The sequence below is a fragment of the Crinia signifera genome, chromosome 4 (genome assembly GCF_055691185.1).
Source record: "Crinia signifera chromosome 4, ASM5569118v1, whole genome shotgun sequence".
NCBI classification, from domain to species: domain Eukaryota; kingdom Metazoa; phylum Chordata; class Amphibia; order Anura; family Myobatrachidae; genus Crinia; species Crinia signifera.
This window is the reverse complement of record NC_139220.1, coordinates 478,580-496,073: the sequence shown is the minus strand read 5'-3', so window position 1 is coordinate 496,073 and position 17,494 is coordinate 478,580. Positions and strand designations below refer to the sequence as shown.

The following is a 17,494-nucleotide window of genomic DNA, read 5'->3' as shown; positions in this document are numbered from 1 at the left end:
GTTCACTATTTCACTCACAGGTCTTCAACCTGTGTGGGTTCATCTATTGCAGGACAACATGTCCCAGCAATAGATGAAATGTGTCATAGTACATGATGTCGGCAAAAAATGCTGACACCTTTATCTGTGTGTTTTGGACGGTGTGTATTGAGTTCATATTATTGTGTCATCATTAGAGAGTCAAATGGATCTGCGGGATTTCACGGGGCGGCCATCTATTGTACGTATTGAAGGCTACAAATCTATTTGTAGTGGGATATGGCCATTATGTGCATAGGTGCATCAGTATTTATGTTCATTTCTTTATAGGTTGCTGAAGCTATTATGCGCTACATGGAGAGGAGGCTAAGGGCACTTGCGGCTCTCCCCACTCGTCGGTCAAGGAGGCCAGGACGTGCTAGAATCTATCGCACACGGGTGACTCTGTTTGCTATGCCCGATGATGAGGTACTTACTAGGTACCGGTTACCGCCACATGTAATTCTGGATCTGCTCACCTTAATTCAGAGCGATCTGGAACCTCTACACGGGATCACGACAGCAATTCCGCCTCACACACAGCTGCTGGCGGTGTTGCATTTCTGCGCCTCAGGATCATTCCAACAAGTAGTGGCAGTACTTGCTGGAATATCTCAGCCGGCCTTCTGCCGAATCCTGAGGCGTGTGACGTCGGCCATGTTCAGGCGCAAGGGGCACTTCATGGCCATGACATTTGCCACCGAGACCCTGCGCAGAAGCCAGCAGGCCTTCCATCAAATTGCTGGCTTCCCTAATGTGATAGGGGCTGTGGATGGCACCCATGTACCATTTGTGCCTCCATCTCGAAGTGAGAAGATATATAGGAACCGCAAATTGTTCCACTCACTGAACGTGATGGTGGTATGTGGCCCATCCATGGAGATTCTCGCCTTCAACTCGAAGTTTCCCGGAAGTGCCCATGACTCTCATGTCATCCGACAAACCGGGATATGGCAAAGACTCCAAGAGCTGGAAGGCCGTGATGCGTGGGTTCTGGGTGACTCCGGTTACCCATGTACGCCCTGGCTACTTACGCCGTACAGCTACCCAGCACCGGGCCCACTGGTGGTGACTTACAATATGCGCCTGAAATGGTGTCGAGGATCGTGGGCCTGTGTATATTTTTCCACAACATTGCTGTGCGGCGTGAGATACCCTTTGATGAGTGGGAGGTACCATCTGAGCCGCAAGATCCGCCCATGCGCCCATCCCGCGCCCCTGAATGCCGGAGGGGATACCAGCTGCGGGACTCTGTGGCGCAAAGATACTTCAGGTACATGTTATCGAGTTGACAGAACACACCAATTATTGTAAAAATCACCCCTTCAAATAAGTACAGTGTGTTAGTTGTCAGTGTTACAACACGAAAATTAGCCAGCCTGCCCTCCTAATGGCAAAGAAATAGGAGATATTTATCATATGTGCTTAGTTTTGGGGGAAGTTAAATATAGGTGCTAATTATTATACCTTGTTCAAGGGATCTTATGTGTTTGTTATATCTTCATTATTGTAGTTGATACTATCCCTGATGACTGGTGAGTACATTGATTTATTCTGTAATGTGTTTGGGATTTTTTCATGTGTTGATGTCTGATTTGTTTGCAGATATATATATATATATATATATATATATATGCTATTAGAATTTATTCACATGTTTCAACATTTCAAGGAGCAGGCAGCCAGGCAGGCAGGCAGGCAGGCAGGCAGGCAGGCAGGCAGGCAGGCAGGGCTGGTGTATAATGCTGGTCTCAGGATACCTGCAAGTGTGTGTATGTGTCTTTTACACATAAATGTACGCATACACATAGATGCATAGAGTAAATAATGCTAAGTACAGCTAGGCGTTGCTAAGCTATAGCACGCGTTGCTTGGCGGAGCGAGGCGTCATTGGATTTGCTAAGTGCATACACACTGTGTTTTATATATATCAGATTTGTTCATTGCCATACATCAACACTACTGTTTTGAAGGCATGCGAATTTGTCACCATTTGTGTTGGCGCAGACACGCTGTTCATGTAAAGATGAACAATAAAGTTATTAACACAAATAACTGTGATCAACCAATGCCACCACCTGATTGGTTGATAGATGCCATTGTCAACATGGCGGAGACACGAAGGGCAGAACCCTTCACACATGCGGAGCTGAGGGTTCTTGTCTCCGTCATGGAGACAAGGCTGGGCCGTGCGGGGCCGTTTATCACAAACCGCCATAAGCGGAGGGCCTATGCTGCGGCAGGGCGCCGAATTTACGCCCGCACTCGGGTGCGGAGGTCCCTCGGGCAGCTTGAGAGGCGGTGGTCGGACCTCCGCAGGCGCCAGCCCCAGCTGCTCCAGCAACTCAGGAGCGAAATTGCTGATTGTGAGTATTTTAGCTATGAAATTTCGCACTTACAACATAGCATATGTAAACAATAAAATGTGTCTCATGATAACTGGGTGTCCATGGGTTTAAAAGTCCATAGACTGTTATGTGTGCTTCTTCCTGGTTAACATGCAGTCATGTGGCTTTTATATGTAATGCCATAGCATTGAGGATTCTGATGCATACAATGTGCCAGATCTAATATGTGTTACACATTGATAAATGCCTGGGTTGTAATGTGTGAACAAATTACTAACAATCACATAATAATTTACATGTCACAATTTGGAATCCATGAACAGTAAGGAGCTACTTTCCTGCATCGTTTGCCATCATTATCACCCTTCCATGTATGTCTTGTTATGGATTAATACATGTGCCCCAATGACCCGACATTGACCATGATTTTTTTTTCTACCACACAGCACGAGCCCAAGCCCAACAGGCCCGTGAAGAGGCGGAGGCAGCCCTGGGCCAGGAGGAGGCCCAAGACCCGGAGGAGGAGGTGGCGGCAAGGGTGGAGGAGGAGGAAGTGGAGGAGGAGGAGATGGTGGTGGAGGAGGAGGAGGTGCGTGAGGAGGTGGTGGAGGAGGATGTGGAAGCGGAGTTGGTTGCGGAGGAGGAGGTGTTGGTGGCGGAGGAGGAGGTGGAGGAGGTGGTGGTGGTGGTGGAGGAGGAGGAGGTGGAGGAGGAGGAGGTGGAGGAGGAGTTGGAGGAGGAGGTTATTGTGGCAGAGGAGCTGGCGGAGGAGGGGGCTGAGGAGGCCACGGTTGCCCCGGAGGAGTCTGATGACGAGGGGGAGGAGGCGTGCCAGGCCCCGGAGTACCATCAGATCGGTATGTTAACATAATGCATCATTAATGAAGTAGTTGTACTGGTATTTGTTATGTAGCACTGGTGATAACAAATTTTTGGCCCATACTATTCATATAGACCCCAAAGTGGGTAGCTACAGATACAGGTACGGGTTAGATGGGGTGTCCAAGGCATCCCTTTCATCCAGGACACCTCTGAATTACACAGGTTTGTGGGATGGGTTGGAGCTCCATTTTGACTGCCACATAACCGTAGTAGTTAAACAGGATCCTGGAGTAAAGGGATGAGTGGATCATTTGTGGATGAAATTCACCTGCTGCAAGTGTTGATTATGACCCATCAAATAGTGGAATCTATATTGTTGGTGAATGTTATTTCTAAACTATAGGATGTATGCTATAAATGGAGTATGGGCCGGCCTACCTTGGAATGGAGTCAGAAGTTGCCAGTGTCCCAGGAGCCTCCTCTACCTAAACACCCCCTGTAGTTCAGATTGTTTTTTTGCCCTCACAGAATTGTAGGTTGGTTTAGACAGAATTATGATTTTGAGGATGTGTACTGTGCATTCCTGACATTTGCATAACTCCCATGCCACGAACCATCACTGAACTTAGACTGAGCAGATTGTGACAAGTTCTTATTGACGGAGGCCATGACATGCTTGTCATTGGTTAGTCATGGGTGGGTTGTGACTGAGAAGAAACAATATGACTGTTATGTCTTCTGCAGAGTAAAGGGTAGAGGCCAAAAAAGACAGTATGTAGTAAATAAGTTAGCATGTATGTATATATGTATGTGTCATATCTATTTATCTATGTGTGTCTCTATCTCTCTACATAGATAGATATATATATATATACACACATGTCACCTAGCATTTGTGCAATTTATGTCGCAGTATGTGAAATGTATGCATGAATAACATGACTAATTTTTGCCCCTTTGACATGCCCACAGATGACACCACACCGGCAGATGAGGGGGTGCGTGGGGCCGTCCTGCGAGCGGAGCAACATTTAAGGCTCCTTCTAGCAGACCTGCAGGACATCCGCGATCTGCTGCTTTGATTTATTATATTTTATATTTTATTTTTTATGTTAATGTTGATTTAAAATAAATTCTTTATGCAAGTTCACAGTTGTTGGTTTTATTTGCACTTGAAACAGTATATGTGTAGATTGTTTATAATCTTTTACACAGGGTGTAATACAAACCATTGCACTTACATTGCTGTAAGGGTTAATGTGTGCAATGGATGTGTTAGGCATGCTTGTAAGGATATATTGGCATCTAATTGATTCCAATTCCAAATAAGCTGTTTTTTATGAGGATAGGTAATTGAATAAGTGGGTCATGTGATGTATTGCAGAATTGACATAATAGTGGGTTGTTTGGCGTAAATACTCCGCTTACGGGCGGTAGCACCGCTTGGCTCCCGTTCGGATGCGGTATTTCCGAGCATACTCTGTAATACTCAGTAATACCGTGCAGAATCGGAGTGTTTCTCCCGCACACGCATGGTTTGTATGTCGTCCGTAAACACGCCCTGTTCTTAAAGAGTGAGTCCGTCCGAATGCGGAGGACACGTGGGCGTTTCTACGGACGATGGCCGCACGCGGCAAAACACCGTGGCGTGCGGACCGCACCGTAAGAATGCGGGAATATCCGCACCGATCAGAATAAGGGCCATAGTATGTAATGGGCATTGCGGAGTGTTATATATAATGTCATGGGCATTGCAGTGTGTTATATAGTATGTCATGGGCATTGCGGAGTGTTATATAGTATGTCATGGGCATTGCAGTGTGTTATATAGTATGTCATGGGCATTGCAGTGTGTTATATGGTATGTCATGGGCATTGCGGAGTGTTATATATAATGTCATGGGCATTGTGGTGTGTTATTTAGTATGTCATGGGCATTGCGGAGTGTTATATAGTATGTCATGGGCATACTGTGTCACTGACATTTGTGTCCCCTCCGCTCCCCGTGTGTCACAGACATTTGTGTCCCCTCCGCTCCCCGTGTGTCACAGACATTTGTGTCCCCTCCGCTCCCCGTGTGTCACAGACATTAGTGTCCCCTCCGCTCCCCGTGTGTCACAGACATTTGTGTCCCCTCCGCTCCCCGTGTATCACAGACATTTGTGTCCCCTGAGCTCCCCGTGTATCACAGACATTTGTGTCCCCTCCGCTCCCTGTGTGTCACAGACATTAGTGTCCCCTCCGCTCCCCATATGTCAAAGTCATTAGTGTCCCCTCCGCTCCCTGTGTGTCACTGACATTTGTGTCCCCTCCGCTCCCTGTGTGACACAGACATTTGTGTCCCCTCCGCCCCCCGTGTGTCACAGACATTTGTGTCCCCTCCGCTCCCCGTGTGTCACAGACATTTGTGTCCCCTCCGCTCCCCGTGTGTCACAGACATTAGTGTCCCCTCCGCTCCCCGTGTGTCACAGACATTTGTGTCCCCTCCGCTCCCCGTGTATCACAGACATTTGTGTCCCCTCCGCTCCCCGTGTATCACAGACATTTGTGTCCCCTCCGCTCCCCGTGTATCACAGACATTTGTGTCCCCTCCGCTCCCCGTGTATCACAGACATTTGTGTCCCCTCCGCTCCCTGTGTGTCACAGACATTAGTGTCCCCTCCGCTCCCCATATGTCAGTCATTAGTGTCCCCTCCGCTCCCTGTGTGTCACTGACATTTGTGTCCCCTCCGCTCCCTGTGTGACACAGACATTTGTGTCCCCTCCGCCCCCCGTGTGTCACAGACATTTGTGTCCCCTCCGCTCCCTGTGTGACACAGACATTTGTGTCCCCTCCGCTCCCCGTGTGACACAGACATTAGTGTCCCCTCCGCTCCCCGTGTGTCACAGACATTAGTGTCCCCTCCGCTCCCTGTGTGACACAGACATTTGTGTCCCCTCCGCTCCCAGTGTGTCACAGACATTAGTGTCCCCTCCGCTCCCCGTGTGTCACAGACATTAGTGTCCCCTCCGCTCCCAGTGTGTCACAGACATTAGTGTCCCCTCCGCTCCCTGTGTGTCACTGACATTTGTGTCCCCTCCGCCCCCGTGTGTCACAGACATTAGTGTCCCCTGCGCTCCCTGTGTGTCACAGACATTTGTGTCCCCTCCGCTCCCTGTGTGTCACAGACATTTGTGTCCCCTCCGCCCCCGTGTGTCACTGACATTTGTGTCCCCTCCGCTCCCTGTGTGTCACAGACATTAGTGTCCCCTCCGCTCCCCGTGTGTCACAGACATTTGTGTCCCCTCCGCTCCCTGTGTGACACAGACATTTGTGTCCCCTCCGCTCCCCGTGTGTCACAGACATTAGTGTCCCCTCCGCTCCCTGTGTGACACAGACATTTGTGTCCCCTCCGCTCCCCGTGTGACACAGACATTTGTGTCCCCTCCGCTCCCCGTGTGACACAGACATTTGTGTCCCCTCCGCTCCCTGTGTGTCACTGACATTTGTGTCCCCTCCGCCCCCGTGTGTCACAGACATTTGTGTCCCTTCCGCTCCCCGTGTGTCACAGACATTAGTGTCCCCTCCGCTCCCTGTGTGTCACTGACATTTGTGTCCCCTCCGCCCCCGTGTGTCACAGACATTTGTGTCCCCTCCGCTCCCTGTGTGACACAGACATTAGTGTCCCTTCCGCTCCCCGTGTGTCACAGACATTTGTGTCCCCTCCGCTCCCTGTGTGACACAGACATTTGTGTCCCCTCCGCTCCCTGTGTGTCACTGACATTTGTGTCCCCTCCGCCCCCGTGTGTCACAGACATTTGTGTCCCCTCCGCTCCCAGTGTGTCACAGACATTAGTGTCCCCTCCGCTCCCTGTGTGACACAGACATTTGTGTCCCTCCGCTCCCTATGTGACACAGACATTAGTGTCCCTTCCGCTCCCCGTGTGTCACAGACATTTGTGTCCCCTCCGCCCCCGTGTGTCACAGACATTTGTGTCCCCTCCGCTCCCTGTGTGACACAGACATTAGTGTCCCTTCCGCTCCCCGTGTGTCACAGACATTTGTGTCCCCTCCGCTCCCTGTGTGACACAGACATTTGTGTCCCCTCCGCTCCCTGTGTGTCACTGACATTTGTGTCCCCTCCGCCCCCGTGTGTCACAGACATTTGTGTCCCCTCCGCTCCCAGTGTGTCACAGACATTAGTGTCCCCTCCGCTCCCTGTGTGACACAGACATTTGTGTCCCTCCGCTCCCTATGTGACACAGACATTAGTGTCCCTTCCGCTCCCCGTGTGTCACAGACATTTGTGTCCCCTCCGCCCCCGTGTGTCACAGACATTTGTGTCCCCTCCGCTCCCTGTGTGACACAGACATTAGTGTCCCTTCCGCTCCCCGTGTGTCACAGACATTTGTGTCCCCTCCGCTCCCTGTGTGACACAGACATTTGTGTCCCCTCCGCTCCCTGTGTGTCACTGACATTTGTGTCCCCTCCGCTCCCCGTGTGTCACAGACATTTGTGTCCCCTCCGCTCCCAGTGTGTCACAGACATTAGTGTCCCCTCCGCTCCCTGTGTGACACAGACATTAGTGTCCCCTCCGCTCCCTGTGTGACACAGACATTTGTGTCCCTCCGCTCCCTGTGTGACACAGACATTTGTGTCCCCTCCGCTCCCTGTGTGACACAGACATTTGTGTCCCTCCGCTCCCTGTGTGACACAGACATTTGTGTCCCTCCGCTCCCTGTGTGACACAGACATTAGTGTCCCTTCCGCTCCCCGTGTGTCACAGACATTTGTGTCCCCTCCGCCCCCGTGTGTCACAGACATTTGTGTCCCCTCCGCTCCCAGTGTGACACGGACTCACTAAAGATCACTAGAATGGATTCTCCGTTACACTTACAAGCCGGAGCCACCAGAGCTTCCGCAATCCCCAGCAAGGCATACTGAGGCGCTAAGTGGAGGCAGGACATGGAGGACACTAATAAAACCTTTCCTGATAGGCTCTGCTCCACCAGAGGGAACCGCTTGCGATAGATTTCATAGATTCCAGCTACGACCAGCGAGAAGGCCGCACCAACATGGCCACACACTAGAGACAAGAATAATCATTAACGTTATCAGAGTGTTCATCTAACAGATGGTTATTAGCACTGGCAGTATCAGTGGGGAGGATTATATATACAGTACCCACTATACAGACAATGGGGAGGATTATATATACAGTACCCATATATTCTGCAGCACTATACAGACAATGGGGAAGATTATGTATATAGTACCCACTATACAGACAATGGGGAATATTATGTATACAGTACCCATATATTCTGCAGCACTATACAGACAATGGGGCTCATTTATCAATGAGTGATGAAGGATATTGTGAAAGATAACATTTGCTTCAACCAATCAGCTACTAACATTTATAAAAATACAACGCAGCTAGGATATGATTGGCTGGCGCATCAGTTATACAATCCACAATGAGATTTATCACTATACAGAGAGCATCAGCCCCTGCCCCAGTGCTGCTTACACTCTATATCCCCTATCACATGTACACACATTACAGAGAGCGTATCAGTCACATCAGCCCCTGCCCCAGTGCTGCTTACACCCTATATTCACTACCACACACACACATTACAGAGAGCGTATCAGTCACATCAGCCCCTGCCCCAGTGCTGCTTACACTCTGTATTCCCTATCACATGTACACACACATTACAGAGAGCGTATCAGTCACATCAGTCCCTGCCCCAGTGCTGCTTACACTCTATATTCCCTATCACATGTACACACATTACAGAGAGCGTATCAGTCACATCAGCCCCTGCCCCAGTGCTGCTTACACTCTATATTCCCTATCACATGTACACACATTACAGAGAGCGTATCAGTCACATCAGCCCCTGCCCCAGTGCTGCTTACACTGTATATTCCCTGTCACATGTACACACATTACAGAGAGCGTATCAGTCACATCAGCCCCTGCCCCAGTGGTGCTTACACTCTATATTCCCTATCACATGTACACACATTACAGAGAGCGTATCAGTCACATCAGCCCCTGCCCCAGTGCTGCTTACACCCTATATTCACTACCACACACACACATTACAGAGAGCGTATCAGTCACATCAGCCCCTGCCCCAGTGCTGCTTACACTCTGTATTCCCTATCACATGTACACACACATTACAGAGAGCGTATCAGTCACATCAGTCCCTGCCCCAGTGCTGCTTACACTGTATATTCCCTATCACATGCACACACATTACAGAGAGCGTACCAGTCACATCAGTCCCTGCCCCAGTGGTGCTTACACTCTATATTCCCTATCACATGTACACACACATTACAGAGAGCGTATCAGTCACATCAGTCCCTGCCCCAGTGGTGCTTACACTCTATATTCCCCATCACATGTACACACATTACAGAGAGCGTATCAGTCACATCAGCCCCTGCCCCAGTGCTGCTTACACTGTATTTTCCCTATCACATGTACACACATTACAGAGAGCGTATCAGTCACATCAGCCCCTGCCCCAGTGCTGCTTACACTCTATATTCCCTATCACATGTACACACACATTACAGAGAGCGTATCAGTCACATCAGTCCCTGCCCCAGTGGTGCTTACACTCTATATTCCCCATCACATGTACACACATTACAGAGAGCGTATCAGTCACATCAGCCCCTGCCCCAGTGCTGCTTACACTGTATTTTCCCTATCACATGTACACACATTACAGAGAGCGTATCAGTCACATCAGTCCCTGCCCCAGTGCTGCTTACACTCTATATTCCCTATCACATGTACACACACATTACAGAGAGCGTATCAGTCACATCAGCCCCTGCCCCAGTGGTGCTTACACTCTATATTCCCTATCACATGTACACACATTACAGAGAGCATATCAGTCACATCAGCCCCTGCCCCAGTGGTGCTTACACTCTATATTCCCTATCACATGTACACACACATTACCGAGAGCGTATCAGTCACATCAGTCCCTGCCCCTATATTCCCTATCACATGTACACACACATTACAGAGAGCGTATCGGTCACATCAGCCCCTGCCCCAGTGCTGCTTACACTTTATATTCCCTGAAGGATGAAGGGAGGGAAATGGCACAGGCTAATGTAACGGTATAATTTACAGGGTTTCAACTGTACATATGAAAAACCAACATGTTTACTGCGGCAACTAAATGTCTGGTTGGTGGTGCTCCCAAAGGATGTTCAGCAATGAAACTGAAAAAAATGGTGGTCACGAGGATGACTACAAGAGAACCTACGTGAGGTTTTTTGGGGTACACTATACAAAATAATTAAGGTGATATGGTATGATGGTAATAAGTGAAAAATTCAATTTTTATTAGATATGCGCTAAAAGAAGAAAGAAAGGTGAAATGGTCACTTGTGTTAATTAACAAATGAGCAGGTTGGTCACCTGATGATGAGAGTCCCGAACAATTTCACTATAGCCGGCGCAATGAAAGGATAAGTATATGGTCCACCTGTCAACCAAAATCACACATGTAACAGTATTGAAGATTCAATTAGTCTTAATAATACCTATGGTTCGACAAAGGTGGTCTGTTATTGACGCTTGACACAAAGATACAATTATTTTATATATAAAAATATAGGTGTACGTGGCCTCCGTCTAACAAGCAAGCAAGGAGTACAGTGAAATCAATTGAAATAAGAGACTGCTATAGTAGAAAGGAGAAGTACAGAGTTGGTATGGGTTATAAGCTTGGGTCAGACACTGGGTGTTTCTGCTGTTCCGTAGTATTACTACACCGGATATTCCCAGTGGGTCCCCCCCACAGGTACTAAGCCGGCCAATCACTGCTTAGCTGCTGAAATCGGTACGGGATCAGGCGATCCAGTGATGTATGGTAGTAAGTTTACCAAGTGAGAGGGCACCTGTGTTGATACCCAAGGAAAGGTAGAATGGGGAAGGGGGAGGAGAGGACAAAAGGGAGAAGAGGAGAGCAGTCTGTTAATTTGAATGCCAATTGGTATAGGTACAGAAATTTCTGGGATGAAACAATGGATGTGTCCTCTTTGCTGGTGCAAATGGTTGTCACAAGTATCAGTATAGTTTTACTGGGACCACTGTGACAGCCTGAGGAATTTGATCCTAAATTGCCTGGTCTGTACGATTTTAGGAGGATTTTTTGGGTGAATTGACATCTGTCATTCCCCTGACTAAGTCAAAATAGTCAACGTATGCTGTGTAGTACAGTAACACAATATTGAAGTAAACTGCAGAGAACGTGGTGGTAAATGTTGTTGCTATGCACACCAAATGTCGGTTTGACTAAGAATATATGTTGCACAAGACAGGGTATGGTAATTATAAGGCTTCAGAAAAAAAATTTTTGAGTGAACATATGCCCTAGCAAAGACAAAGTATATCAATGGTTAGGCAGTAATATTTTAAATTTACTTTTGCCTTATACCGTTCACAGTGAAAGCAAGCACTATACAATATATCAGTCAAAGAGTATAATACATTGTTACAGATAGTATGACCCATATACTTAACGCTAATGGTCTTTTGCACTGAGCTGAAGAAGCTCCAGCATGCGTTAGGTTAACCGTGCAGGTTCTCAATGCCGGACTGTGGACGCCGGGAGAAAGCGATTAACATGGGGGTACTTAGCTGAGATTGCTGCGGCTTTGTCAAAGGACGCGAAACACGTGTCAGGACGACGCCTCTGACACACCTCCAGCCTCCGTCTCTATTGCCGATCCCGGCACTTTACTTCCCACGGCGCCCCCGTCAATCTGGTGACGGGCGCCGACCAACAGCAGACCACGCTTCCACTGCTGCCTCAAGAACCTCATGCGGTTTTCCCCATTCCACAGGCTAAGGGCACCGCAATCTCAGCTAAGTACCCCCATGTTAATCGCTTTCTCCCGGCGTCCACAGTCCGGCATTGAGAACCTGCACGGTTAACCTAACGCATGCTGGAGCTTCTTCAGCTCAGTGCAAAAGACCATTAGCGTTAAGTATATGGGTCATACTATCTGTAACAATGTATTATACTCTTTGACTGATATATTGTATAGTGCTTGCTTTCACTGTGAACGGTATAAGGCAAAAGTAAATTTAAAATATTACTGCCTAACCATTGATTTACTTTGTCTTTGCTAGGGCATATGTTCACTCAAAAAAATTTTTTATGAAGCCTTATAATTACCATACCCTGTCTTGTGCAACATATATTCTTAGTCAAACCGACATTTGGTGTGCATAGCAACAACATTTACCACCACGTTCTCTGCAGTTTACTTCAATATTGTGTTACTGTACTACACAGCATACGTTGACTATTTTGACTTAGTCAGGGGAATGACAGATGTCAATTCACCCAAAAAATCCTCCTAAAATCGTACAGACCAGGCAATTTAGGATCAAATTCCTCAGGCTGTCACAGTGGTCCCAGTAAAACTATACTGATACTGGTGACAACCATTTGCACCAGCAAAGAGGACACATCCATTGTTTCATCCCAGAAATTGTTAATTTCTGTACCTATACCAATTGGCATTCAAATTAATAGACTGCTCTCCTCTTCTCCCTTTTGTCCTCTCCTCCCCCTTCCCCTTCTGTCTTCCACCAACTCATTTACACCTAAAAATCTTATACCTCAGGGAAGGGGTGGACGTTATTCGCCTCTCTCATTCACCATTGGATACTATCAGTAGATGGTGGACAGCAGAAGGTGAGACACGCCAGAGACACCAACCCACCTCCTAATTCTCTATTTAGCTCCATGCTCTCTCATCAGTCGTGCCATACCACAAATCCCCCTGCAATACAGGCAGGTAACAGGGTGACATCCTGGTGGCACCTCTGAAAGCAGAAGCATTCTACCTTTCCTTGGGTATCAACACAGGTGCCCTCTCACTTGGTAAACTTACTACCATACATCACTGGATCGCCTGATCCCGTACCGATTTCAGCAGCTAAGCAGTGATTGGCCGGCTTAGTACTTGTGGGGGGGACCCACTGGGAATATCCGGTGTAGTAATACTACGGAACAGCAGAAACACCCAGTGTCTGACCCAAGCTTATAACCCATACCAACTCTGTACTTCTCCTTTCTACTATAGCAGTCTCTTATTTCAATTGATTTCACTGTACTCCTTGCTTGCTTGTTAGACGGAGGCCACGTACACCTATATTTTTTATATATAAAATAATTGTATCTTTGTGTCAAGCGTCAATAACAGACCACCTTTGTCGAACCATAGGTATTATTAAGACTAATTGAATCTTCAATACTGTTACATGTGTGATTTTGGTTGACAGGTGGACCATATACTTATCCTTTCATTGCGCCGGCTATAGTGAAATTGTTCGGGACTCTCATCATCAGGTGACCAACCTGCTCATTTGTTAATTAACACAAGTGACCATTTCACCTTTCTTTCTTCTTTTAGCGCATATCTAATAAAAATTTAATTTTTAACCTATTACCATCATACCATATCACCTTAATTATTTTGTAAAGTGTGCCCCAAAAAACCTCACGTAGGTTCTCTTGTAGTCATCCTCGTGACCACCATTTTTTTCACTCTATATTCCCTATCACATGTACACACACATTACAGAGAGCGTATCAGTCACATCAGCCCCTGCCCCAGTGCTGCTTACACTCTATATTCCCTATGACATGGTGCGTTCTCAGGAATTTCTGGGGCTGGTTTCCCTGAGGCTAGGGTCTCTGCATATTCCCCTAGTTTCCCGACACGCCCTCCTCCCCCCTGAAGGCCGTGAGTCAGTTGAGGTGTCCCCGCACCCGGTTGATGTCGTTGATTCCAAGGGTGATGCTCTGATGTCTCATGCATGCATTTCTGCCGGGGCCACAGTTGGTGCCGTCGCCACTGGATGTCACTCTGGTGGGATCTCACAGGGATTGTACGTCATCAACTAAACGGACCGTCGATGCAGCTTCTATCTGGTGTGGTCATCGATTCCGGTGTTGCCGGCGCCACGGCTGCGCCTTTGGCTGTGGCCGGGACATCTCAAGAGCGGGGGACTCTGAAGTCTGGGTGTCAGACTGGTATTGGTGAGCAGAAGGGGAAGTTTGACGATCTCTTCATGTTAACAACTGACATGAAGAAGGAATTCAACAATGCTAAGAAAGCAGCGAGCTTGGGGGAGAACTCCGAGTGTTACCGCTGGCTGAAGGGCTTCTTAATATTCACCTTGTGCTATTTAGACACCACAGGTGAAATGTAATAGGGTGAGAGATTCAGAAAGTGAGAGATTTGGGAAGAAATCTCCAGTTTTTTTAAAGCGGCAAACTGGTTTAGCAGTATACATGATTGCCGCTTTAAAAAAAATGGAGATTTCTTCCCAAATCTCTCACTTTCTGAAGGCGAATATTAAGTCCCTGCCCCAGTGGTTAGCAAACTGGTGGTGGCCAATAAGAGGTCTGCTGATTCGGGTCTGTTGTTCAAAGACATGGTCTTCCAGGGCGGACTGGTGATGTGCAAGATCCACCGTTCTAAGACCAATCAGCTAGGCAAGGGTCGCTGGGTGTCTTCGGGAGCTCAGGCTTCCAGTGACATCTGCCCATTGCTGCTGGCAGGGGCGTATGTGCCACATAGGCCAGATCTAGCCTTGCAGTTTTTGGCACATGCTGATGCTCTGCCGTTAATATGCTTTCAGTTTACGGCTGTGTTTGGCTGCTTTGGGCTTGCAGGCCATCGATTATGGTACTCATTCGTGTCATATTGGTGTTGCCACCAGTGCGGCAGCGGCTGGGTTTCCAGCGTCCGCCATTCAGGAAATGGGTTGTTGGAAGTTCTCTGCATTTTAATCTTATGTACGTTTAGAAAGGGGGAATTTGCACCTGTTGTGCAGACTCAGAAATGATTGTTTACACTCAATTTTGGAACGGCCAGCATTTTTTATTTTTCTGAGTTATTTAATAACAATTGGCTCCCCCTCAAGTCCACCGGAGGTTTTTTGAAGGTTTTCTTCTTCACTTGGGTCCTTCTGACATGTTACTAACTTTTGGTTGTGTTAAAGTTTAAGTTTTTGCTGATGTTAACCGATTAGGGTTCTCTTTTTTAGCCCCCCTCCACCCCCACCCCCCCCCCCCATCCCTCAATGCCCTTTTTATCTGGGCTTCAAAGCATCCGTTAGCAACTAGGGTGCCTGTTGTGTTAGCAGTGCAGACTGTACATTGGTTCGGTGTCAGGGGCCGGAGCTGGGACAGTTTATGGAGTTAGCTTTGTACTAGGTGGGCCGCCTGGATGTGTTATTTATCCACCTAGTGGGAATGATTTGGGCCGGGTGACTGGGATTAGTCCCATTTTGCGAGTGGAAGCCGATTTGACGAGGTTAGTTTTGCCGTTGGCCTGGGCTGTGTGTAGTGGGGTCCGACATTGTGCCTCATTTTTACTGGAGGGGCTTTCGTGATTTGTTAGCCATGGAGAGGGCCAGGCGGAAGGTTAATGTCACAGTTTCCAAGGTTGTTACATCTTCGGGTGGTACTGCCGTATGGCACCCATCCCTAATGCGTGATGCTCCCTGCTATTACAGGAAGGATTTCCTTTTGTCATGGCGCCATAGCATGCCAGTTTTTCTGCAGGATTTATTTTCTTGTTTAGGATAGTTAGTTAGATTAGCATAGGTTTATACTGTATCGGTTTGGGTTGGCGAGCTGCGGTTCTGCAGTGGTTTACATGGAGCGGTACATTTAGAACCTGGCTGTGGTGGGAAGGTGCTCTCGACCAGCGGTCATGTTGAGGTACAGATGGTCGCTCTGCGATATTGCCCCCTTTGCCAGGATGTCTGGTGAGTCCTGCCTCTGTGGGGGGGAAGTTGGGCACTTTATGGAAGTGTCCTTGCCATGAAATAGAAAGCGCAATGAGATCGTCCACAAGTGCCGTACCTTTAGATAGATGGGGCGTTCCTCACCCATGTTAGAAGTTGGGGCATTCTAGTCACCACCATTATTAACACCCATTGACCGGAGGCTGGTCTCCAAGCTCTTTCCTAGCCATCCCTTTACAATTAGGGTCATACCAGGTAATAAATACCCGTGACCTTTCACCTTATGCAGCCGTTGCCCTGTTGTTAGTTTTAGTGATAAGATGTGTCCGTGGGATTTATTTCTAGGGGTAATATAGAGCTCAGCTAGTGTCAAAGGTCAGTGCTAGAATTCTTTCAGAGATGAATTTTATGTGCTCCAATGATATTGCCATAATGTAGTGTGAAGCCAGCTGTCCCTAACTATATTATCAGAACCATTTCTGGATTTAATCGACGAACAATAAAGTTTTTGAATGTTTTAAATAAATAGAGATGAGACGTTAGCACCTACAGTACATCCATAATCAAGTGCCCCAAGGCATGAAACGCGTTGGCCAAGGAAGCAGAGACCAGAAGTCTGTACTGCCGTGTCCAGAAGCAGCCGTAGGGGCTGCTGGTGCCGGAGCCGCAGTTAAAAGAAGACGGGAAATGCCTCCAACTTGCCCGAACTGCCACGACAAGAAGTAGCTGCGTAATAGCTGCGGCGGGCTGGAGAGGAAGTCTGCTGAGACCCGCGAGAATAGTTAGGGACAGTTAGCTTCTCAGTAAGGAAATATAATGGAAGCGTGCAAACTCCTCATCTCTGCAAAACCTTCAAAACCTAAAAGTAATTAAAAAAAGCTGTAACCACTGGTATTGCATTTTATCATTTATTTTTATTTAAATTTTCGCAAATAGTTTTTTATCTCTTATAAATATATCAATAACTGCCAATGAATAAAATCCAAGATGTGATCCTGAATTTGCGGCCATTGATTTAATAGGTGCGCAGTTGGCCAACAATCGCTCAACGACATAATTCTATCAGCCATGTCTGCATTGATGAATGAGGCCACAATACATAAAGGATACCATACCTATCGATGTTACGGGCTGTAGTCCGTATCCACGTCGGGAAAATAGAAATGAGTTGATGCTCTCTAGACAAGGGGCCAGAATTAGGAGTGGGATTATGCTTAGAATCTTCATTACCGCAATCGGCAGCAGAACCCCATTTACACTCAAATTTGAGTTCATAGATTGAATGAAGTATCCAGATGCAACCTGTACATGTAAACACAATATGTACACACATTACACACCGGACTCAACACATTACACACCGGACTCAACACATTACACACCGGACTCCACAACCTGTACATGTAAACACAATATGTACACACATTACACACCGGACTCCACAACCTGTACATGTAAACACAATATGTACACACATTACACACCGGACTCAACACATTACAC

The 17,494-nt window shown here is 47.5% G+C and overlaps 1 protein-coding gene, 1 long non-coding RNA gene and 2 pseudogenes across 2 annotated transcripts in view; 2 read left to right on the top strand and 2 right to left on the bottom strand.

Moving 5' to 3' along the window:
* Positions 1-17,494, bottom strand: part of SLC15A5 (solute carrier family 15 member 5) — a 114,535-nt gene that overhangs the window by 52,877 nt on the left and 44,164 nt on the right. Inside the window, exons 5-6 of the mRNA XM_083179525.1 lie at positions 17,107-17,293; positions 8,066-8,254 (exon numbers count right to left, since the gene is read on the bottom strand). Of these exons, the coding sequence (XP_083035651.1) occupies positions 8,066-8,254; positions 17,107-17,293 (376 nt within the window). The remainder of the gene's footprint in view (positions 1-8,065; positions 8,255-17,106; positions 17,294-17,494) is intronic.
* Positions 3,142-4,338, top strand: LOC146073537 (uncharacterized). Its single transcript, XR_014473284.1, has 2 exons — positions 3,142-3,223; positions 4,161-4,338. It is a non-coding gene; the product is annotated as an uncharacterized LOC146073537 (long non-coding RNA).
* Positions 10,978-11,096, bottom strand: LOC146076175 (5S ribosomal RNA; annotated as a pseudogene).
* On the top strand, positions 13,117-13,235 carry LOC146076161 (5S ribosomal RNA; annotated as a pseudogene).